At 46.4% G+C, this 25,263-nt stretch overlaps 1 protein-coding gene across 1 annotated transcript in view; it reads left to right on the forward strand.

Moving 5' to 3' along the window:
- ANO2 (anoctamin 2) overlaps positions 1–25,263 on the forward strand; it is a 364,008-nt gene that overhangs the window by 295,260 nt on the left and 43,485 nt on the right. The window contains exons 17-19 of the mRNA XM_025401723.1: positions 14,873–14,984; positions 17,166–17,223; positions 17,367–17,467. Coding sequence (XP_025257508.1) covers positions 14,873–14,984; positions 17,166–17,223; positions 17,367–17,467 — 271 coding nt within the window. The remainder of the gene's footprint in view (positions 1–14,872; positions 14,985–17,165; positions 17,224–17,366; positions 17,468–25,263) is intronic.

Below are 25,263 nucleotides of genomic sequence, written 5' to 3' on the forward strand. Positions count from 1 at the left end.
GTTTCAAGGTGGTAACTTTATAGCTGAGACCTGGATCACAGGAGGGAGCCACCCACAAAAGGATGTGGAAGGAGAACTCTTAGGAAGATGGAACAGTAAAGGCAAAGCCTGCAGGTCAAGGCTAAGCTTGGAGCGTCTTATCCACACTACTCATTGGATGCTGATCAGGTGCTATCTGATCTTATCACATTTCACATATATGTGTCTTCCCAGTGTTAGAATAGACTAGGCTCTGCTGGGGTGATAAATTCATCTTGAATCTTGGTCGCATCTGTAAAGTCATCTGTGTTCTTGCTCAGCCCACATATCTAGTGCGATCAGGCAGGGGTCTCTGCTGCACACAGTTGCTCAGGGACCTAGACTGATGGCGGCTGCCGTGGACACCATGTCAAGAAAAGACAGCTGGAGCATTGACTGGGGCTGTTAAATGCTTCAGCCTCCAAGCATCATCGTTCATCCCGTTCGCTCACAGCTCACTGGCTAGAATCAGCCTAATTATGAAGAACTTGGAAAATGTGTGAAAGGACATGTCCATTCTGTAAGCAGGAAAGGTCTCTGCTACTTGCTCCCAACCAGGCTGCAAGGCTCTTGAGAACAGTGACCCTGTCTTTCATTTATTTTTATTTCCTGCACAGTGCCTGGCCCGTGGCAGATCTTAGCACATTTTTGTCATTGCAGTCATTGGTGAACTACGTCTGTCTCTTCATTCATGCATGCAAAAAGACGTTTTTCAAGGAATGCCCATAGGCTAGGTATCTTTTAAGCCACAGTAGAGGCTACAGTGAACATTTATGTATTCCTTATTTCACCTGTCTTCCTACAGAAGGATGTGTGATCTTATTGAGATGAATAAGGCCAGTGCAAAGTTGACACAATGGGATAGTGACTGAAAGAGGCACCAAGGGTATCGGGAGACTTAAAGTTTCCTTAAAGGCAAAGAATACCCACACTAACAGAGACAGTCCCACAGAGTAGGTCCCAGCAGTATCCCCACAGGCAGAGATACGGTTACAGGGTTCCCTCAGGCTCCATGCGGACATAAAGCTATGGATAATGCCACCTAATGGAATGAGAAGTCTGCCAGGCTTAAGACTTCCTTTGCCATTCTCACGCTGGGTTTAACACCCGCTTGGCTTCCTGCCCCAGATGTGTTGATAGTTGAGGAGGCTGTGAGTATGCGCTTTGCTCACCAGGTGCAAACAGCTGGTGTCAGTAACCCCAATAAGTACCCAAGTGTTTCCCACAGGGCTGAGTAATGGAAGACCAGTTTCCTGGGAGCATCCTTCAAGAGGCTGAGGTGTCAGGCCTATCTGAGGTCCATTCTTGCTACAAATATATATCACAGAAGGCAAGATTTGTTAATTTCCTTGAGAATGATATCTACCACTAGCAGCAGTGGCAGATAAACACAGTGATTGTCCCCTTGGCTGCCATAACAATAGTCAGGAACTTACATGCAAGGCATGCTGGAATCTGGAGGCAACACAGCTCTGGTGAAGCAGGACTCAGCTGAACCCCAGGGTGGTGGGAAGGGGGCTTTCTGGGGAAATGCATGAATCTTTGGAACTGTGTCTGAGAAGGGAGCCCGGCTGGCCAAGGCACAGTGTACAGAGTGTGTGGCCAGCTTTAGCAAGCATCAGTTTTGGATTTTGAGTGCTGTGGGGGTAGGATTCCAGTGGACGGGTGGGACAAGGTCTCTTAGTCCCCAGTGATCCGTTCACTCCAGGAGGGGATACAGGTGGTGGCTGTAGAGAAAGGGTTCAGGTCCTGGGGGAGGAAGCAGGCAAAATCTGGGCAGGTCACTGGGCCTCTGGACATACAGCAAAGAGGACAGGCTGCAGCATGTTGGGAGGATAGGGCGGGAGGCAAGAAGGCAATGGAGCTGACTGGTGCAAGGTGTGCTTCCTCCTCAGGTCAGGATGCAGGGGTGTATTGTGCCTTTGAGCCATACAAATCTGGGAGAAGGAAAACTATAGGATCTTAGCGTAACAATGTAGGCAGTGGTCGGGCTTGGCCTGGACAGGGGGCCTGTCTGTACTCTAGCTTTGGAGAATTCTTCCAATAGGAGGCAGGATGGAGGAGGCACGGCTGATGGCAGGCTTCTAGGCTGAATACTCAAAATGCTTTTGGCTTTCTGTCTGCTTTTCCTCCTTATCTTTTCTTTCGAAACTCTGTGCAGAGTGCTGGCTGGTGCACTTCATCCCTCCCTTGCCATCCAGTCTCTCCAAGTCCCAGGGTTGGGCTCATTGTAGGTGCTTGAAAAAAAGAGTATTAGTCAAGTCAAGGTTTTTATGAAAATGGCTGTGCTTGGGAGCTGCTTGGACATTGCTGATAGCCCACTCCTGACTGTCACTGCCCCAGATGCTCCTGAAGTGGGGCCAGGGACGGGAGTGAAAGGAAGGATGGGGAAAGGCCCTGAGTTCCATTGAGTGCCCACCTCATGCCAACACTGGTTTGCGTACTTTGCCCCACATTATGACAGCAACACTGGGAATGAGTCATTTCTTTCATTTTACTTATGAGAAGGCTGAAGAGGTTTAGAAGCTTGACCAAAGCATACAGTTAGTAGTGTGCATGAGTGTGTGTTGATGCACACCCTGCTTACCCTATATCTCACACACATACACACTTGCCCACACACATGCACGCACGTGCACATGCGCGCGCGCACACACACACACACACATACACACACACTTATACACACATACACACACACACACACACACACTGCTTACCCCGAACCAAACATTGTTCTAAGCACTTTCCATATATCTGTATGTTTAATCCTTCAAACAGCCCCAGTCGGGTAGGTAATCTTAACACTCCCATTTAGAGACAGGAAGACTGAAGACACAGAGCAGAAAATGACAGGCCCAAGGTCATGGCACTGATAAGTGGTGAGTCTGGCCTCATTGTCCTTGCTAAAACCGTGACACTCTACTGCCTTTTAATATGTAGCTGTCCTTGTTCCCCAGAAAAGTTTAAATTTATTGGGAGAGCAAAAGGAAACACCACAAAGGCTCCAGAAGATTTAAAATGCAGTGCACCCACATATGTGAATGACAAGAGGTGGAGTGTTTCTGGGGATGGGGACAACCACGTGGGTCAGATGCCCCAGGCGGGGAAGACGGCAGGGAGGCAAGCTGTGAGTGCAGCCGTCTGTCTCACATGCACAGGGAGAGCGGAGCTCCCCAGGCTTTGGGGTCCTGCGTGCTTATAAGTTTTAAAAAAGAAAGAAATTTTTTAAAAATTTGAAAGGCCACCAAGAATCTCTCTCTCTTTTTTTTCAAAAATAGACAAAGTCTCGCTCTGTTGCCCAGACTGGGGTGCAGTGGCATGATCATAGCTCACAACAGCCTTGAACTCCTGGGCTCAAGGGATCCTCCCACCTCAGCCTCCTGAGTAGCTGGGACTCCTGGTATGTGCCGTGGCATCTGGCTAAATTTTTTTTTAACTTTTTGTAGAGAAGGAGATCTCATTTTGTTTCCCAGGCTGGTCTTGAACTCCTGGGCTCAAGTGATTCTCCTGCCTCAGTCTCCCAAAATGCCGGGACTACTGGTATGTGCCCGTGTGCCTGGCGCCTCCCGGGAAGTTTTGAGTCTAAACTTTTCCTCCAGTTCTAAGCTACTCTAGCAAAAGGCAATATATTCTTACTGAGGAGAGAAGAGCAGGAGGAAAGGAACAGGACGGGGGAAAAGTCGGTATCACAGATACGAATGACTGCCGGGGCACCAAACATTCTTTAAAGAAGCATATTTGGGGTATATATGAATCTAATTTTCTAAATGTGGATAGTGTTTGTTTTTGGAGCATGGGGTGAAAGTGTTGGCTTTATTGGATGCAGTGCTCTGAGATGGGGGGTCTGCTCTCTGCATTGGAGCCTGATCAGGGACAGAGTCCAGCAGAGGACATGGGTGGGCCTGGCCGGCGTGGGCTGGAGAGGGGAATGGGGCCTATACCTTTCTGAGGGGGACACCACAGTGCCGGTCATTTGCAATCTGGCCTGAAAGTTGGGTCTGCTGGCTTGTATTCTCTTCCTGCTTTGCACCAGGATCCTGGTTCTCTGGGGCTCCTGGCTCTCTGGGTGGCCTCAGCCTGTGGGGGAGAAAGAACCTCCCAGGGTGTGACCAGGGGGATTCTATGCTTGTCGGGGGGCCCCTCCATGATGTTGGCTTAAATTATTCTAAATGTTGCCTGGGAAAGAGAGAGGTTGGCAGGAGGCTGTGACTACTAATAAAACGATGTGAGTACGGTTATAGCCCAAGTATGTGGAGCACCCCTACCAGTTATATGAGACTACGGTCATTAATCCCACTGTTTAGAACACTTAGTATAACTGGTAATAATTCCTTCCCAAACATGAGCTGTGACCATGAACACGTCTCTCATTTCCCTACTAAGTCCTTGGAGCACTCATCTCTTCTGTTAGCAAGAAGTCCAATATCTTCCTCTTCCTCTCCCTCTCTTTGGATTTTCTAGGAGCCCAGGGACTAAAGCATCCAGAAGAGAAGGAAGGGCTGTGGTCCTCCTCCTCTGTTTGCACCTTTTCTCCCCGGATCCCCTCTCCACCTCACTAGGGAACTGGAGTGTTTGCCTCTGCCTCTCCCTGATCCTCCCACATCTCTGGAGAAAATGCATCTCTTCATAACTGCAACTCTTGCAGGATGAATTCTCCCTCTTGGTTCTTCCTAGGCATCAGCCAAGCCATTTCTTCTCCTCGTCTCTTCACTGCTGTGAGTAAGGGCTTCATTAGAGTCGCTTCCTTTGAACCATCGAAGGGGAATTGTTTCCTGCGGCAATCCTGAGTGGTAGAGGGGTTAGGCCAGCATCCGAAGTTAAACAGAGAGATTCCTGGGTAGAACCTGCCCTTCGCTCCTTGGGTCTCACTGCTACAGAACATTGCTGCTGGACACTGGCCACACCCCTCTGATGGGAGAGGCTGGACTGCTGCTGAGGCAGCCCCTCCTTACTCCAGGCCTGGACAGCATGGGCCCTTCCAGGGAGGACACTCTTCTCCTTTAGGGCGGGCTCAGTCTGGGGGCTGCAGCTGTCAGGGTTTCTTGTTTCTAGGACACATATGTTACCTCCACCCTCATCTCCAGGATGCCACCTGACACCCAGACCCATAGCAAGGGCCCCTGCTCTCCCTGGGAACCCACCCTGGGAACACACAGCTTGCCACCTTCATTCTTCAAAATGCCACAGATCCTACGATTGCCTATTTTGCCTCCCTGGCCCTCGGTGATTCCTAGGGACCTCACCACCCCAAGTGATGCCAAAATGCGCCCCCCAACCTTCTAAGAGGGCTCTGTAGGGGATTTTTAGCTAACTTGCTAGCGTCTCTTTCACTAAAGAAGTAGAAACAAATGTGCAAATCTCTGATGGAGCGCCTTGCTGTGCCATCATCATAAGAGCAAATCTTTGAGCCCTTACGCCATGCTTGGTGCTTTCCATGCTGCATTTCCCAACAAATGTTGAAGGAAAGTACCATTTTATGAATCAGGACACTGAGGCTCAGAAAGATAAATTCCCTTATCTGGGAACTCGAGGACAGAAAGGTCTTCTGACCTCCAGCCCAGGGTCCCCCTCTATTCTTCCGTCAAAGCCTCATGAATCATATTGTAGAGCACCGAAGACCAGAAGCAGGAGGGACCTGGGAAATCACCCAGTCCAACCTTGACATTGAGGCTTAGACTTGCTTGAGGTGCTGACTCCTCCAAGCTGGCTGGGTACTTCAAAGGATGATTCTCAGTTCATACAGTGTTCTAATGGCCTTGGGTCATGAGCCGGGGTTTGGGGGTTTTGGGTTTTGGAGGACAGTATCACAGGGGCCAAGGAGAAGCACAGGAGCCAAGAATTTAACGTGTCCAAGTCTGAACACATAATTTTTCCTCCAAATCTGGTGCCTTTCACCGATTCTTCCCATCTCAGGAGATGGCACCACCAGTCACCCAAATGCTTACTTCCAAGTCCAAGTGCCATCCTGGCTGTGTCTTTCTGTCTCTCCCTGGCACTCTCACTGCCTGGAGCTCTCTCTCTCTCACGCCTAGGATCCATTCTGCTGGTAAGTATTGTTCATTCTACCTTCAGACATATCCCAGATCTGACCACTTTCCACAAGTTTCATCCTCACATTGACTGGTTTGTGCCTGGACAACGACACACTCACAATTTGTCTCTCTGCTTCCACTTCTGTCTCCCCGCCACACTCCCCCCCCGCCCCACAGTTCACTTTCTGTGATTTTTTAAAAATTTAATTTCATCACATCCTTCCCCTGTTCAGAAACCTACAACAGCTTCCCATTTTACTTCCTGTGGCTCACAGAGCCCCACATTGACTCTCCAGCCTTCCTCTCCAATTTCCCCTCCCAGTACTTCCACCAGGCTCAGGATGCTCCAGTTGTGTGGACCGGCCAATTCCTCCAATTCCTTGCACAGCCTTGGGGTTTTTCACAGCCAGGGAAAAACATCTCAGGGAAATTGTCAAGTGCTTGTATGGTCCTTGGCACATAGTAGGTGCTGGATATAGGAGGATTCTCATGATTGGCCCATAACAGAATATGTTTCTGTCTCTCTCTCTCTGTCTCTCTGTCTCTGTCTCCCCTTCCCCTCTCTCTGTCTCTGTCTCTCTCTCTCTCTCTCTCTCTCCAGGGCTCCCTTCCTGTTTAGGTCCCTTTTTTTCTTAAAAGGAGATGTGCCAGGGGCGCTGTCACCCTGGCCTAGGCTGCTAGCCAGCACAGTAGGTCTCATGCTCCTTTGCATAGGTGCAAGAGTTACCTCCCTGACTCTGAGAGATAAGCCCCCTGTGCTAGGAAGCTCTCTGGGGTCGCAGGAGTATCTCAGGTACATCCTCCAGATCCCCAGTTCAGGTGCTCTCAGCTCCCTCAGGCTATGAGCTGGCTGCCTTGTCATCCAGCTGGCTGACTTCTCCTAGGGTGATTTTCACCCTACCCATGGCACTACCAAGGCAACAGCATCACACCAGGTACCCAGATAGTCCCTCCACCTGCCCCCGATTCCCAAATGAAGGGCAGCCCAGATGGTTGTGCTGTCAGCAAACATTGCTGTTTGCAAAGGCGTGACCTGCCTTAGGGAGAGGTAAGGGGAAGAGCAAGCACTTTTGCTTGGGCATCCTCTTGTTCTGTTTTGCTGCCATCGTTATGCATTTGTCAGCTGGGCTGTCGAAGACGCCAGTCAGGAGGAGCTGCATTTCCAAGACTCAGCCTGCAGCTGGCGTCCTCTCCTGGCTGTGCTGTTTCCATATGATTAGGATGGAGCTCTGGGGACTTTCAGTCCTGAGCTGGCCCCCTGGGATGAAGCTGGGCTTTCATACTAATTGTTTTCCAAGGCAGTTTACAGCTGGGTCATTTGCACTCATATTTTTTCATGACACGATGCAGCAGAGGATTAACACTTAAAAGAAAAGGGCTGATGGTGGGAATGGCTCTGCACAGAAATTCCCTCTGATTGTCCTTTCTGGCCGGAAGTGGAGTCTGCCCTCTTTGTTGGGATCCTGCTCCACAGGTCGGAAGCAGGTGAAACTTCCAGATGGCCTCTAATCAACCTGGGGTGCTTCCCGGGGGAGGTGCTATGTTAGGGGCACATGAATAATAGAGAGGGTTGCCTGTCTACCTCCTCACCCTCTCTCCATTAGATTCCCCTCCTTCGTATCCCCATAGCCATGGAATCTAAAGGTACTTTATTTGGAGTTGTTCAAAGCGCAAGGATGGACCATTTTTTCATGGGGTTCAAATTCAGACTCCTCCAGAAGTCTGTCTTACAAGGAATCCTGCCTAGTGGCCTGAGATGCAGACAGCCCTTCCTGACCTTCAGACGTCACCCCATCCCACCTGGCCTCTGGGAACACTTGCTTCTTTTCTTTATTTCTTTCCTTCTTTTCTTTTCTTTTTTTTTTTTTTTAAACAGAGCCTTGCTGTCATCCAGGCTGGAGTGCGGTGGCGTGATCTCAGGTCACTGCAACCTCTGCCTCCTGAGTTCAAGCAATTTTCGTGCTTCAGCCTCCCGAGTAACTGGGACTATAGATGTGCACCACCACGCCCAGATAATTTTTGTATTTTTCATAGAGACGGAGCTTTGCCGTGTTTGCCAGGCTGGTCTCAAACTCTTGGCCTCAAGTGATCTGCCCTCCTCAGCCTCCCAAAGTGCTGGGATTACAGGCATGAGCCACTGCACCTGCCCGCTTGCCCCATTTCTTCAACCATGTAGTCTCTGTCACAGGCAGGTGAGGCTCTCTGTGTTGGCTTGTGAAAGGGATCCAGAAGCCAAAGTGGAGCTCCAGGCTGTGGCACCCCTCCTTGCCTCAGACCTTCATTTGTTCCCTCCCTGGGAGGTGCTCTCCTGAGACCCTTTCCCAGAAGGCTCGGCCAAGCACACACTGTGACTCAGAGCTGCTCCAGGCTGGGGCGCCAAGCTGATTTTGTGGCCTGTCACATGGATTTGGATCGTTTATTGGAAATGCTCCTTATTTATGGTGGCTCATGGCCCTAAAGCACAGGCACAGGCTGTTTTTTAGAAATAAAACTCATAAATAATAGCCAGGCCTATGACTTATCAGTATGGAGGAATGGAATCACTCATTTCCAGTTGGAGGAAAGGCCTCTGAAATGACTAGATCCTCTTTGCAGGGAACTTGGAGGAAATTCCTGTAGGGACTGGGAGATCTGAGGACACACAGTTCAAAGGGGATGATAAAATAAAATTAAAGACACGTGCCACTCCACATCTCATCCCGATCACCTTCTAGATATGTTTTCCAAATTTTCAGACCCTCAGATCTGATTGCTTGTTTTTTTAAGTGACATGGGCTTAAGTTTTCTTGCCCCAAAAATATTTAAAAGAGATGAGATGTGGTTGAGTTATTGTTAAATTGGATGCCTCAGGCACACTGGACAGAGGCTCAAATTCCTATTGAAAAAAGGAAAAAAAAAAAAAAAGAAAAAACATCCTATTGAAAAGTTCTCCCTTTCTTCCTTCCCGTTTCTTTCATCCCTCCTCCCTTTTTCTCCTCCTTTTTCCCCCTTCCCTTCTCTTTCTTCTTCCTCTTCTCCTCCTCTGCCTTCCACGGTGTCAGCCTGTTTCCCTAATCTCTCTCATTTGTTACCCAGATCAGTCGCTGCTCCTTCCCCATGCTCATCTTGAAGCAGAACCCAGTCCTTCAGCAGTCCCCCAAGCGCAAATCCAGAACACTTTCAAGGAATCATTAGTGAAAATTCCGTGGAGAGGCACACAAAGAGGTCACGCTGCAAACCTCACAGTGGCACTTAATGAAAACTCCCAGTGGGCCCTCCCCACACCTGTCAGTCCATTTCCTCTATGCCCTTCCCCTCCCATTGCACTGGCCCTCACCCTGCTGGGTCCTGCCTCCAACTCCAGCACCCCCGTCTCTTATGTTAGGTTGGCGAGTTTGAGTCTTCTGGCTCCTCCTGTCGTATGGTTACACCTGTCATCTGCTCAGAAAAAAGTCCCTCCTTAGAATTTGTCCTCCTTGGAATATGACAGGGAATTTTTAATATGGGACAAATTTTTTTTTCATTCTTCCAAACACATTTTTCCTATTATTCATTCACTCATTTATTCATTCAATGCCTGTTCATCGTAGAGCACATCTGGCAATAGCTGGGGTCTGCCCGGAAGATGTCTCTCTGGGACCTTGCTCATGGAGAAAAGCCCTCCAAACTATGCGGGGGTGGGGCAAGAGTGGGGGTGCGGTGAACGTGAGGGTTCAGAGCCCTATGAGGCTGCGGAGTGATGAGATCTCAAAACCGAAAGTGATCTGTCAATGGCAGACACTTCCACTGGGCCTCAGAATTGTCTCCGGTAGTTAAGGGGAATGAGAATCAGGCCGAAGATGGGGATGTGGCATGTTCAGGCAGGTGAGGACCTGATATGCACAAATCAGGCAGGGAGGACCTGGCCTCTTGATGGCAGGGAGGGGAAAGGCCTAAGAAGCTAAAGATCTTATGGGGCGTTTGCTAACATGCATAACTAAAGAAGAAATGACAGAAGCGGCAGTGCTAGCTGGAAACGGTGAGCACAAATCATTATCCAGATGATTATTTGGTGAAGCAGTGCAGGATCACCCAGATCTTTTATCTCAGGGGGCCATACCCACCCAGGCGGGACCAAAAGGAGAAAACTACAAAACTTTCCACCAGCAGAGGAATATCACAGAAGGCGTTTCCAACTCCTGTAGAATTCCAGTTCAACTCCTGCTATAGAATTCCAGTTCAACTCCTGTAGAATTCCAGTTCAACTCCTGCTATAGAATTCCAATTCAACTCCTGTAGAATTCCAATACAATCCCTATAGAATTCCAATTCCACCCCTATAGAATTCCAGTTCAACCCCTGTAGAATTACACTGCTGTCTCCAGAGTCCCTAGCGGCCAATGCTCTTTGCAAAGTAGCACCAAAGGATTGCTTAGCTTTCCCACTCTCATGTCCCTCCCCAGGGCCATGGATCCTGAAGTCTCACCCCTGCCTGTCTCTTTAATAGGTCTCTGATCAGGCTCGGACCATGACAGGTGCTATTGATCCCCTGGCTCTGCTGCCATTCTCCACTGATACTGTTTTACTACTGTGTCTAACAGCTTAGAAATTTCCTCTCTAAATTACTGCAGGTCTTTCTTAGAACTCCAAAATGTTGTTTAACTTGCTCACTTTTGGAGGATGTGTTGTTTGGATGATGTTGGAATCAGTTCCCAGTGATTTATACTAGACAGTATTAGAGTGTCACACTCAAACACTGTTTCTCTCAAACACACTTCTCCTCACCTACAACTGATCACTGGGTCAACAGCACATAGGCCTTAGACTTTGGCTGTAGCCACCCTCAGTGACCTCTGGGTCTGCTCAGAAACACTATCCATACTTTCCGAGGGCTTGAGTTGGGGCAAGTCTTTCTCTTCATTTAGGAAAGTTACAAGTGGTACCTCAGGACCTGTCTGTCCCAGTTTCCCTCGCCAGCTGCGGTAGTCAGTTTCAGCACATCTAAATGTTGGAGCATATTCAGGAGAAGTGTTGTAAACCTCCAACATTTAGTTCTCGATCCTATTGTAGTTAAGCCAGGTGTTTGGAGGACAGCCTTCCACATGGTGATTCAGGAACCTGGGCTTCCTCTTTCCAGTGTTACTATTGACATTTCCCCTAGGAGATGAGGGAAGAGAGATAGAAAGAGCAGAGGACCTCACAGGAAACACTGAGGCCCAGGCTTGGAAACAGCATATACAACCTCCACTCATCTCTCTCTGGCCACAGCTCCTTCATATTACCCCTATCTAGCTGTGTATCTAGGAGGAGGGAATGCATGTGATGAGCCCCTGGCCAATCTCTCCCTCCCCATCTCATCCAGGAGGCTGGGGAGGCCTCACACAAGTAAGACTCTTGGGGGTCTGCTCTTGTACTCCAGAGTTATTCTTCCTGCAACAACCCTTGCTATTGATGAATTTTTACTGTTAAAATCTGTATGTGTCTACCTATATTTTTGTTAAATCTTTTACAGCATTTTTACCAAATACGGTATTTCCTAAACAATGCATTATGCAGTTGAAGATGCTCAGCAAAGTAATCCTATTCACTACAGTTCTCAGTCCCATTGAGTGTTCTCTGGCAGCTTAGTCCCCACACAAAGACCCCGACATTGGTGGTCTTCAAGCCTTGGACACATTAGAGGCTCTTCAAGACTCAGGGGAGGCCTAGGTGCTTCAGTCTTCCTCTAAAGGGCCATCTGTACACATGCAGTTGTGCAGTGTGAGAGGGTCGTTGGTAATCCACCAGCAAAAGCAGTCATCGCTGGAGTGGCACAGCATCTCCTAATACTCAAGACAGTGTTGTAGGATTGGCAGTGAATGAAGGGCTCACTGTGCTGTGTGGGAAACTGGAACATGGCAATGCAGCCTTTCCCTAAGACTATTTCTGCCCTGAGATGGGAGATGATAGTCTGCTGCTGACAGGTCAATCTGGGAGAGACTTGGCAGTGAGCAAAAGCCTCTCCAGAGACCTTGCTCAGTGAAGCTCCTTGAAGGAAGGGGGAAGCCTTTATTCATTTTGGCCTGGCACCTGACACACAGCTGGTGCTTGATGAATGTGACCTGCAAAGGACAAATATTTCTTAGGCGCATCAGGTTGGACTGGGAGTGGAAGGTGGGGAGGTGAAAGAGAGTGTGTGATGAAAACAACAATGGGTCAAACATTCTGATTGCAAAAAGTGTTGTTGTTAACAACTATTTTTTTGAGGCAGGCAGATCTGGGTTCACATCTTACATCTGTCACTTACCTGCTATGTGATCTTGAGCAAGGCTGTAACCTCTCTGGGCCTCAATTCCCTTTATCTACAGAAGTGACACGTAATACCTACCTCACCCAGGGAGGTGAGGATTAAGTGACGTAATGACAGTGCACACCTATGTATGGTGCCTTCTGTCATACACAGAGGATGGGAGCAGATGCTTTTTTGCAGCACCCACCTCCCGCTGGCCCACCCTGGAGGTGACCTTCAGATGGTTCCTCTGTACCAATGACTTCCTGGCACTCTGTCTATGAGCGTTCTCTGATTGTGGGAGCAGGTTCACCCGTGCATAGAACAAGCTGGAAGAGCCAGGGAGTTAGCCCCAAAGGTGATCTTCAGCCAGGGAGGGGCTCCTGTTTGATCTCCCGTTTCAGTGTGCAAATTTGGAGGTGTGCTTCACAGTTTCTTAGGAGGTCTCCAGTGGGGCTGAACCCCAGTTGATGCAGCATTAACCTGTTCATGAGCACATTTATCTTAGGTTTCCACTCTCCTCATTCTCACCATCCCACTCCTTTACAAAGCTTTCTGGGAGCCCCTCTCAAATAAACTACTTCCTCCTAAATCCTTGCCTTAGGAAGACTCCAAACACATGGACTGGAGGAATCAATGATAATGCCTGTTGTCAGTTTTCAAAGGGCGCAGGTATGGGTAGTTAACACAGGGACATATAAAGCATAACAGAAGAAAACAAGATTACTAACTACCCGCTGAAGGCATCTAGTAATGCTTCCAGAAAGAAAGCGTGGCACTGTGTGATTTGGAGAGTGTGGTACAGTGTAATCTTGAGGTTGTGATGCAGTGTTATGTGGAGAGTGTGGTACGACGTAATCTGGAGAGGGTGGTACACAGTGATCTGGAGAGTTTGGTATGGTGTGAATTGGAGTGTGTGGTGCATTGTGATCTTGAGGGTGTGCTACAGTGTGATCTGGAGAGTGTGGTATGGTGTAATCTGGAGAAGATAGTACACTGATCTTGAGGGTGTGGTACAGTGTGATCTTGAGGGTGTGGTACAGTGTGATCTTGAGGGTGTGGTACAGCGTAGTCTGGAGAAGGTGGTACACTGTGATCTGGAGAGTGTGGCACCGTGTGATTTGGAGAGCTTGGTATAGTATGAATTGGAGAGTTTGGTATGGTATGAATTGGGGAGTTTGGTATGGTGTGAATTGGAGAGTGTGGTACTGTGTGGTCTGGAGGATGCGGTACTGTGTGATCTGGTGAGTGTTGTATGGTCTGATCTGGAGAGTGTGGTAGTAACTCACCTGGATATTAAAGGATATAAAGGATTTCTGCATAAGGAGGTGGGTGAGGGAAGGGTATTCTGTGGAAGAAACAAGGTTTTGTGTCCATTCCTTCAGCGATGCTTACAAAAGCTATATGTGAATTTGTGGAGCAGGCAAGTTAGGGGGCCCATACACTCGTCTCATTTGGATGCAGAACTCCTCAGGTGGCGTGGCCCTGCCATCAGTTATCTCTGCTCAGCACACTTTCAGGCTGTGCTTCTTGGTCCATATGATGTAGTATTAGTGCTTTTCTTCTACCTCTGAAGACTGTGGCCCTGTGCTATAAGCCTAATATTTGTGTTCCCCAAAATTCCTGTGTTGAAATTCTAACCGCCAAGGTGATGGTATTAGGAGGTATGGTGTTTGGGAGGTGATAAGGTCATGAGGGCAGAGCACACATATATGGGGAAGAGTCCTATGTAAGAGGCCTGAGAGAGATGCCTTTCCCCTTGACCAGGAGAGGACAGTGAGACGGTGCTGTCTATGAGCCAAAAGACAGGCCCTCGCCAGACACCAAATCTACCTTGATCTCAGACTTCTAAACCTCCAGAATTTGAGAAGTAAATGCCAGGTTTTCATGAACACTCAGTTTATGGTAGTTTGTTATAGCAGCCCAAATGGACTAAGAACACCTTGTCATCTCTTGTCCTTGCCATGCCATTTGTCATGGTCTGTGGAGTTCCTCCCGAGTGTCCTGAACAGTTGTCCACTGGAGCTTCCTGTATCTCTGGTCTTCTGAAGGCACCTATGAGGTTTCTGCTCAGTGTCTCTGAGTCCTTCTGGGAATGCCAGCTGACTCCTCTGCTTGGACCTGATAGAACACCCTGGGCCCATGACCTACGAGTCTGAGATCTTAGGCTCAAGCTGTTTGTTTCACTCATCTTGTCTATAACAAGCTTTCATCATTGGAGTAAATGACCGGGAAATGTCTTAGGTTACCTAGAGCATATGCGGATGAATGGTTTCCTGCATTCATCCAAATTAATGCTAAAATTCATTCAGCATTTTTTCTGCTAAAAATGAAAGAGAGAAAGAGGAATCAAGAGGAATCAAGATGGCGAAAGACGGTGACCCTCTATTTTTTTTACCCTTCTGTAACCTCGTATTACCTGGCAGACCACCTGGGCTTCAGATGACTTCAGATCTGACGTGCCTGAGAGATGGGTCTCGTGGTTTTTGCTGTGAAGGAGTCAGCTGAGAGATAGTAGCTCGTGTCTAGGTCAAAACTCTGGAGAGGTGAGAAATCTCACCCCAATCTCATCAGCCTCGCTCTTTTCTTACAGAGGTTCCGAAAACAGAACAGACTTTTGAAGAGCGCCTGATCCTCAAAGCTTTCTTGCTCAAGTTTGTCAATGCCTACTCCCCCATCTTCTATGTGGCCTTTTTCAAGGGGAGGTGAGTATAATGGTGTCATGAGTAGAAAGGCAATTTTTCACTAAGACTTGATTCTCTACTGTCAGGACAATAGGGTCAGCCTGTCCCCACTGCCCACTCATCCTCACCCCACTTCCACCTGCCTTCCCATGGAGAAGGAATGCTAGCATGCAATCATTTTGAATTAGCATCTTGAGATTCTGATGACCCTGGCATTTTACAGGGATTTGACTGTAGGCCCTGAAGAGAAAGTTTTGAAAGAATTTGTGTCTCCCAACTTTGAGGATGAGGCAGGAGAGAATTTCACATCTAGCCAGTGACTCCTGGATCTTGTAATGCAATTCTGATGCCAACTACCTGGAGTTAATACAGATTTCACAGGTTAAGGACACAGCCCCTCACAAGACTTCCCTCACTTCACACACCAGTGGCAAGCTCTGGGGTTCTCAGGCCACTGGCAGTTGTGACCCACTGGCTGTAATTCCAGATTTCTCATTACTCCATCAAATTCAATAATTCACTAGAATGACTCACAGAACTCAGAAATGTGCTATACTTACAACTGAAGTTTTATAGTAATAGAGGGATGTAAATCCAAATCAGCAAATGGGAGAGGCTTAGGAGGTTCTTAATCATGAAGCTCCCATGTCCTCAGGATGTGTCACCCTCCTGGCACATTGGAGTGGCATGATTGATAGAATCATTTGCCATGTGAGTGAACTCAATCTCCAATGCCCTTCCCTTGCCCTGAGATTGGGCTAGTATCACATGACTCAAAGCCTCAACCAACATGGTTGATCCTTCTGGCCTGGCTTGCCCCCATCCTGAGTAATCTCATTAGCATAAATTTAGGTATAGTCCTAGGGGTCTACCAGGAATAACAAAGATGCTCCTATCACGGGAAATTCCAAGGATTTAGGTGTTCATGCAGGAACCAGGGACAAAGGCCAGTGAAATTCTTTATTATACAATCAGTCTGGATGTAAAATCACTTTGATAAATATTTTTTTATGATCAAGCCAGTTGGCTACCTACAAGGAAATTTCCCAATAGACATCAACCAACAACACATCAGGAAAGCTTCCCTACAACTAAAAGCTCGTTAAGCAGGCACTAATAGCACGAGCTGTCATCATCCACACTTGATAATTTCTTACAGAGGTGTTTGTCATCCAAACCACAGCCCCCTTCTCAGGACCTCTCCCCTTGGCTGACATGAAATTATAGAAGCAGAGAGACTGTCCATATTAAGTATACACTTCATTGGTGCTTTCAATGTAGATTTAGTGGCAATAGCAAGTTACATGCATATGACATTCTAGGCAAGGAAAAAGGATCCTGACCCTTAGATGAACGATGGTATACTAAAAGAGATAGTCTTAGCAACAGCACACTGTAATCTCCAGTAAGTGATTATATCCAGTAAGTGATATCAAAAGAGGTGTAAAGAAAGTGTTGGGGGAACAGTTATGAACGGAGACAACAAGAAGACTTCAGCAAAGGAAAGGCTTACACTCAGCCTTAAATGGATGAGTAGGATCTCAACAGGTGAACACGGGGATGACACTGCAGTAGGTAGGATTATTCAGATTGTCTGTCTGGTTCCATGGTGGGCCTGTACCATTTTGCTTCCCCGACCTGCACCATTTTATTATCACCCAATAAAATAGACTCTACTTAGAAGAGGAATGAGACCAGCTTCTTTTATTCCTTTGAATATTTTCAGCAAGAAGTCAAGAATTTTTCTTTTCTGACCCCAGGAATCTCTATTTGCAACTTTAGTCCGTCTCACCCTCCCTTTCCTGGGAATGAGAAACTCTTATTAAGGAGTTGCAATCAGACCTGTGTTCTTGACACTAGTTAGGGAAGAAGGTGTGACGACAGTGCACTTAGAGATAATCCAAACTGCATGGTGTTTAGGCGCACACACACACGCACGCACACACCAGGCCCAGCTTCATTCTCTGCCCAGCTTATCCCTCTCCTCTGACATTTGACTGGGTTAAGAAGTAAACCCCAGGTGTTACAGAGGGTTACTTGTTGATAACGGTGTGCACTCCTATCCCTGAGTGATCTAGCACTCGCCCTGACCAGTGCTTTCGAAGAGGACAGTGGTGGTGGTATTCCCCTCAGAAGACATGTCCTTGAGCCACCCTGCATGCTCTCTCTTCCCCTAACTCTTCCCACACTGTTTGATTTCAGGTTTGTGGGCAGGCCTGGAAGCTACGTCTATGTATTCGATGGTTACCGCATGGAAGAGGCAAGTACAGCCACTGGTGTTTCATGCCTGGCACCCCAACCCAGCCCCATTCTTATCTCCAGCACAGCATGGCTTCATTTGCGCCCCTGCTTCTCAGAGCTCCCCTTGTTCTAACCAGTCCTTTCCTTATCTTCTCCCTGCAGTGCGCTCCAGGGGGCTGTCTCATGGAGCTCTGCATTCAGCTCAGCATCATCATGTTGGGGAAGCAGTTGATCCAGAACAACATCTTTGAGATTGGAGTCCCGTACGTAATGAACTCCTCTAACCTCTCTCCTTGCTGCCAGGGGTTAGTCCAGAAGTGCCAGGCTTTCACCAGGTTATCTATGGCCTTTCCTCTTCTTAGACAGCTTGGTGATTTAATTCTCTGTCAGTTTGCCGATAACTTTCCCCATGGGGCAAACCTTGCTTGCCATTCTGATTTGAGATGTTGGAGGCTCAGAAAGATTTACCCTTTGCTTAAGTACACATAACTAGTAAGTAGCAGAGCCAGGAGTCAGATCTCTTGGCTCCCAGAGTACATAATATTTTAATGCTATTTGTCCTCTCAGTGAGTGAGTAAAAAAGACTCGGTATGGTGGATAAATGAATGTGAACGATTGAAATGTAATGGAATCATTTAGGACAATCTCTAAGAAGAAAATGTGGAATACATAATCTTAGGAGGGGAGGGCGGAATAGTTGGTGAAATGCAGAATGAGTTATTATCACGTGGATTCCCCCCTCTGCGCCCCAGGGTTTTATGAAAATGTCATAGAACTTCTTTCAGTCAGGTTTTGCATTGAGATAGTCAGGAAAATAAACACAGACTCACTTTGTACTGGACCTAAAAGAAGGAAGGATGGAGCAAGCTAAAATATGCTTACAGGTCAAAGAAAAATGTAACCCCCTCTGCCTTTCCTTCCTATTGCCTTGTGATTTGGAAGAAGAGTCTGTTTCAGGGGATGCTTTTAGGCAGTCCAGCATCGGAGAGCTAGGGAATGACAGAGATGCCCAGGGGTAACTGAGAGGCTGGGCCAGGTCTGCTTAGGAGGATAGATGGATAGCTTGTTCCAGGCCCAGGGTTCTTTGTAAACCACTTTAAAGATGACCATTCTGGGATGGATGTAATCGTCAGACAGTACCCATAAGATTCTGTGACACACTTTCATCTGCTTAGAGATATATTAATTGTTTGGGAAGTCGTCCAATAATGAACCTTTTAAAATCCTTTTCTTTCCAAATATATTTCTTCGTGTTTGCCCAGGGTTCTTAGCTGCAGCTATTGGAATTCAGTGTGGCTACTTTAAGCAACAAAGGCATTTGTTTCAGAACAAAGTGACTGACAGAGAATGTTGTATTCTTTAAAGGCCAGAGAATAGGCGCTGAGCTGCATAACCAGGAATAACACTGTTTACACTGCAGGGGAACTTGCAGGGGACGCCACTGTCTCTAGCTTATGGCTCATACTGCTAAGACAGTGAAAGAAAAACGTAGATGAAACGGCCCTTGTCTTCTCAGAGCTTAACTTTTTAGTCTGGGAGACGAAATAGACTGCATGTAACTACATACTCTGTGTGTGAATTCAGAATCCAGAATAAGTAAAGGTCAGATGTTTGGGAGCAGTCAAAGAAGCCTTCAAAAGCAGAGAGGTTTCTGGCTAGGTGCGGTGGCTCACCCCTGTAATCCCAGCACTTTGGGAGGCCAAGGTGGGCGGATCACGAGGTCAGGAGTTCAAGACCAGCCTGACCAATATGGTGAAATTCCATCCATCTCTATTAAAAAAAAAAATACAAAAATTAGCCGGGCATGGTTGTGTGTGCCTGTAGTCCCAGCTACTCAGGAGGCTGAGGCAGGAGAATTGCTTGAACCCAGGAGGCGGAGGTTGCAGTGAGCCGAGATCATGCCACTGTACTCCAGCCTAGCAACAGAGCAAGACTCTGTCTCAAAAAAATAAAAAATAAAAAATAAATAAATAAATAAATAAATGAAAAACAGAGAGGTTTCTTCCAGGGTGTGGCTTCCAGGTTTCTTCCAGACTGCCACCATCATATATTACAAGATGGACTGCCATCCTTTTCTTTAAAGAAATAATTTCCCTTAGATTGCGTGTGTGTGTGTGTGTGTGTGTGTGTGTGTGGGCAACTCTGATAGGCTTGGCCAGCTGGGCCCTGAACATGATAGGTTGGGCCTTTTCCATGTTATTTCTATAAATATATTTAAATATATATTTACATAAATATATTTAAATATATATTTACATAAATATATTTAAATTGATATATTTAAATATCAATGCATATATTTATACATAAATGCATATATTTATACATAAATGTATATATACATTTTATAAAATACACCTATGTTTCAGATAGATATAAATTTATATACAAATGTTTATATGTATAAAACATATATAGATATATAACTTTTCTAAACAAACAACAGACTGATTCTGGTTTTATCACAACCACCTATGACCCAGTTGGTGCTACAGGTGGAGAAGGTAAGGCCCAATGAGCTGGCAGTTCTTTGACCAGGGTCTTAGGGCATGTCAGGGACCTGGCAAGGGCAAAAACCCAGAATCTCCCTCAATCTATGGGAAGATTGTGGAGTCCTAGGTTCTTGGGCTGAATGGAACCACTAGAGGATGTATATCCCAATCCCCCATTCCATGTAAAATTATACTAGAGCCACCTGCTCCCTTGGTCCCCAGAGAAAGCTCCCTTTTGGTCTTCCTCAAAAATACATTTGTAAAGCTAAAGTTATAATGGAGACAATTTAATTTACCTGGAAAGAGTATCATTTTTAATGAGATCCCTGCTTCAAGGAATGAGAATCCACAACATTCCCTTCTAACACTGGGTGATCTAAGCATGCAGGGTGCTTTTCTGACCTTGTACTGGGACAGCCTCAGAGGGCACTTGGGTACGTGTTTTCTTTGGGGAGGATTGGTGGGATCATTGGTGTCTAGGTGCCTCACTCCACCTCCTTGCCTAAGCCGGCCTCTAGTCACCAGTCAGGAAGTCAGCAACTCTGAGAAACTGAGCCTCTGAAGCTGTGCCCCACTCCCTGCTTTCTGGCAGAAAGTCCCTCAGTGGTAAAGTCAAGCAAAGCTAGATGATGCTTGTTCTTGTTCCAGGCAGATGACACTTGTTCTCTCTGAGCTTACCATCTTAGAGAGACATCATTTGCTATGGAAAAACATCCAGAGAATATGCAGACGGTACCAAAGCCACATCTGGCCCCTTTGAAACCATGAGGCCAACCTCTCCACAACTACAAAGAAAAGTCTTCATCCCCATTCAAACATCTGGGGAAAACACCAGCTTTCCCAGTACATTGTTATTTTGCTCTGAGTAGAATTATTTACAGCTTGTGGGCATGGAATGCCCATTTTTTCATCCCTGGTCATCTGGTCTACCACTTAGCCCATTCTCTCTGGACCCAGAAGGTTTTTATAGAATACAAGAGAGGCAAAATCTCAGGCATGTGTTTGGACAACACGTTGGTATGTCCCCATCCCCCAACTCCATCCACTCCATAACAGGTGAAAATAACACATGGTGTATGCCTTGAAGGCTAAATTTTCTTGTATATGATTGACGTGTGCTTAATACTTTATATGTTTTAAAATGTACCACCCTTTAAACAATGGCAATTGCACAATAACTCATAAAGCCATGGGCAAGCTGCTTCTCTAGTCTAACTGTCCTCATCTCTTGATGAATATGGTAGCATTAAAATCACATGTAAGGTGTCTTCAAGCTCTAGTCCCCTGTGAACTTCTCTCTAATGAGCAAAGCTGGTCACTGCTGATTCCAAATACAAGCCACTCCTCTTTCAAAAGATGCTTCCTTTCCATTTCTACTCTGCCAGAGGATGTATACAACATAATTATGTAGTTAAATTCAAGGATGTAGAACGAAAATTCTTTTACCAAATCTTAGGGTCTTTTATCTCCAAAGTTCTTTCTAGTTTGTATAATTATGAAGGTTGCATTTTGAGTTTGGTCATACAAGATCACTATGATTATGATTACTGGATCTTCCACTCTCAATAAATCAGACTCCTTCAATTCAGCCTTGAAGTACCTGGCATGGATGACGCAGATGCAATATAAACAAGAAAAGAAGTCTTTCACAGTCAGAAGAGAAATGATGATTGAGCCTGCCTGTGAGGAAGGAGTCGTGTAAATTATAAAAATTAGACCCAGTAGTTTTTAACGCATCTGTAGGGCAAAGATTTGGTGGCCTAACACAGTGGTCCCTAACCCTTTTGGCACAGGGGACAGGTTTCCTGGAAGACAGTTTTTCCATGGACTGGAGGGGTGGGATGTTATTTCAGGATGATTCAAGTGCATTCCATTTATTGTACACTTTATTTCTATTATTATTACATTGTGATATATAATGAAATAATTTTACAACTCACCATCATGTAGAATCAGTGGGAGCCCTGAGCTTGTTTTCCTGCAGCTAGACGGTCCCATCTGGGGGTGAAGGGAGACAGTGACAGATCATCAGGCACTGGATTCTCACAAGGAGCTCCCAGCCTAGATCCCTCACATGCATAATTCACAATAGGGTTCACCCTCCTATGAGAATCGAATGCCACCACTGATCTGACAAGAGGCGGAGCTCAGGTGTTCATGAGTGATGGGGAGTGACTGTAAATACAGATGAAGCTTCGTTCGCTCACCTGCTGCTCGCCTGCTGCTGTGTGGTCCAGTTCCTAACAGGCCAAGGACAGGTACTGGTCTGTGGCCCAGGGATTGAGGATCCCTGGCCTACTAGATCTGGGTTTAAATCCAGGCTTTACAATGTACTCACTGTGTGACCTTGGCAAAGTTATTCTAGAAAGATTTCCATCTAACTTAAAAAAAAAAGTTTTTACATTTAAACAAAACTAAACTAAAAACCAGCTTGGATAAATGCTGAGCTATCTAGAAAACATAAAATGTGGACATCTGAGGAAAAAAGAACCATTCTTGGGGTTTCCAGGTGACCAGCATTTTACTGTGTGGCAAAGGCTTTTATGTTTAAAGCTGATGCTTTGGAAGCGTTGCCACTCCCGGGGGTGAAACCGGAGAGAACAACTCAGGGACAGTCGTTTTCTCTTCTGTTCCTGGCTTTTGGTGGGCAGTAAAGCTCTTACGCACCTTCAGAGTCCACATGGAATTCTTTCCCCAAGGGAGATACATATTCATTCTAAAGGCCAGTTTTGTTTTGTTTTGTTTAAAAAAAAAACAAAAAAAACAGAGGCAAGTCTGGGGAGTTAGATGGGTGACTGTGCTGGATAAGAATATTTGGGAATAGCTGGGCGCGGTGGCTCAAGCCTGTAATCCCAGCACTTTGGGAGGCCGAGACGGGCAGATCACAAGGTCAGGAGATCAAGACCATCCTGGCTAACACGGTGAAACCCCGTCTCTACTAAAAAATACAAAAAACTAGCCGGGCGAGGTGGTGGGCGCCTGTAGTCCCAGCTACTCGGGAGGCTGAGGCAGGAGAATGGTGTGAACCCGGGAGGCAGAGCTTGCGGTGAGCTGAGATCCAGCCACTGCACTCCAGCCTGGGCGACAGAGCGAGACTCCGTCTCCAAAAAGAAAAAGAATATTTGGGAATAAAAATGTAGTAAGACTTTACAATTAAAAGATATATCATCTTAGTTGATCCTTTACTTCTGAAAGCAATTTCTAAGATTCTTCCAAAGAAAATTTTTAAATGTTTAAGAGTGTCTAATTGTCCCTTATGAGTAGGCCAGGTAGTCAGCTATAATTTTTCTATCTCCCTGAGGTTGCAACATTCTCATTAGATTCTGTATGTGCGTGTGCACAAACATGCGTGTGTGTGTGCATGTATGTGTACTGAAAAAAATAACATAATTTTGATGGCCTTGAGAATCTTACAATCTAGCAGGCTTCTTGAATTAGAACATTGCTTCCCACTCTTGGGTCATTTTTGAATCAACTTTTAAATCTCCCCGCATTATCTATGCAAACAGCTATTTATGTATTAGTTTCCTCCAAACCAACTTGCTTTTTAATTAAAATCCTAACATTTCTGAAATTGGAAAACTAACACCATCAGTTTCCATAAGGAGGAAATAATGTGAAAAGCAATACAACAAAACCACACCATTATTATTAAACAATCAATGACATTCTTTCCTCTCCAAGGCTTTTAGACTAAGATCTGCCTTCTCTTTGTGGAAAATGAAAGTACAAGCCTTGGGCGTTGTCAAAGGCAGACCAGTATCGGCCAAAGATATTTTTCTTAATAGTAATGAGAGACACTGAACAAGAGCAGCAAAGGAAATAACTAAATAACTCCTTCCCGAGGGGCTCTAATGAGATGCAAGGCCAAGTGCAGGATCTTCCGAAGGGTCATACGCCACCTCTACTTCTGGCAGGTGTCCCGGACTGGACCACTGTGGAAGCCACGCTCTGTGTCCAGGTATCTTCCATCAGGCAGTAGCCGCCCCCACTATTGCTAGGCCTGGCTCAGAGACCCTGGAGATGGAAAACAAAATGCTTCAAAGCGAGGCAGTAAAATGGGGTCACTGAGCACTTGAAAGGCAGCTCTGTGACTAATGCCATGATAATAGAGAAAACTTGGTTGCGTGATCTGGCTTTGGACGGTCCCCACTCACACAACCCCAGGCTCTTGGGGCCTGACACAGGTGTGGCAGATGCTTCCCAGAGAGGATCGGATGGTTTTAAACACTATGGGCCCCGGTATGATGTTCATATGCATCTCCTTCTGAGATTACTTATACATGGCGAGCAGCGTGGCTGAATCTGATCTTGTGGCATTTATTATCTGAATCCATGGATGGGAATTTCCCTCCTCCCCTCCCTACACCATGCCTTTCCCATATATGTTCATGCAAGATAGACTTCGGGTCCAAACTGCATAGTGCCCCTGGAACACATGCCCCACCACAGCCCAACTCCTTGCTGTAATTCCATCTCAAATTGAGCCCCAGTCCACACTGAAGCAAAATTGGAAATGGGCTTCTTCTCATGCAGAGAGATGGGTTTTTGGTGAAAGGGTAAATGCCACCTTTTTCATGTGCCACGTTCTTTCCTGGGCATGCTTTGAGACAGAGCAGATAGACAGATCAATACTTCCACGGTCAAAATGTCTCGCCATCCCTATTCTGACTAAAAGCTCCAGATCATATCCAAAAATAACTGTTAAATATACCCCTGGACACAGCTAGTAAAATTTCATAAACTTTCTGCTTTCTTTTTGTAAATGTGATAAATGTTATATTTCCAGACATAAAACAGTCTCTCTTTAAAGCCGTCACAGGAGGGAGGTCTGTGTTCTCCTCAAATACAGTGGAATCTGGCCAGAAATCAGAAGTGTAAGGAACAAATCTGAACCTTGCCACGTATCAGGAAAAGGAATAGGAATACATAGCTTAGAGGTTGATGTGTTCCTCATCTTTGGTCATTTAGGGCTAAGTTCTACTTCTTTATTTAATGAGGTTAAAGATCTGTGGAGTCAGGTCTGTAGGGACCTGTCTGGGGCCCAGATTCCTGCTGCAGCGAGGCCCAAGGTGTGACGGACACTCACCATGGTCCTGGGGTGACTCTATGGGGCACAGGCAGAGGGAAAGCTCTGAGCCTTCCGGAAAGAGTTTCTGAGACTTGTCATTAAAAAGGGACGGAAAAATAGCAAATTAAAAAAAAAAAAAAAGCAAGGGGGTAACATCAAAGGAGTTATTTTAATGAGTGAGTGCATCATACGGTCGGAATCATAATCTGAAGTTTTCCAAAAGCCCATCTGTATGTTATACAACTTCCAGGATTCCTGTTAAATTCTGCTCTGGAGGGACTTTCTTTATTATTATTTTTTAATGGTCACTGAGATATCCAGGAGGAAATCTGGGAGTGATAAATTCACAGGACTATTTGTGGATATTTTCCCCCACATTCGTTTTGACGTACCCACACTCGATAGGACTTTGACCACAAAGCCCCTCCCATAGGCCCTGTGTCTTCCCTTGCCTTCGCACACAGTCTTGCAGTTGGCCCTCTGTTCCCATGGCTCT

This window comes from Theropithecus gelada, chromosome 11 (assembly GCF_003255815.1).
Source record: "Theropithecus gelada isolate Dixy chromosome 11, Tgel_1.0, whole genome shotgun sequence".
NCBI lineage: Eukaryota > Metazoa > Chordata > Mammalia > Primates > Cercopithecidae > Theropithecus > Theropithecus gelada.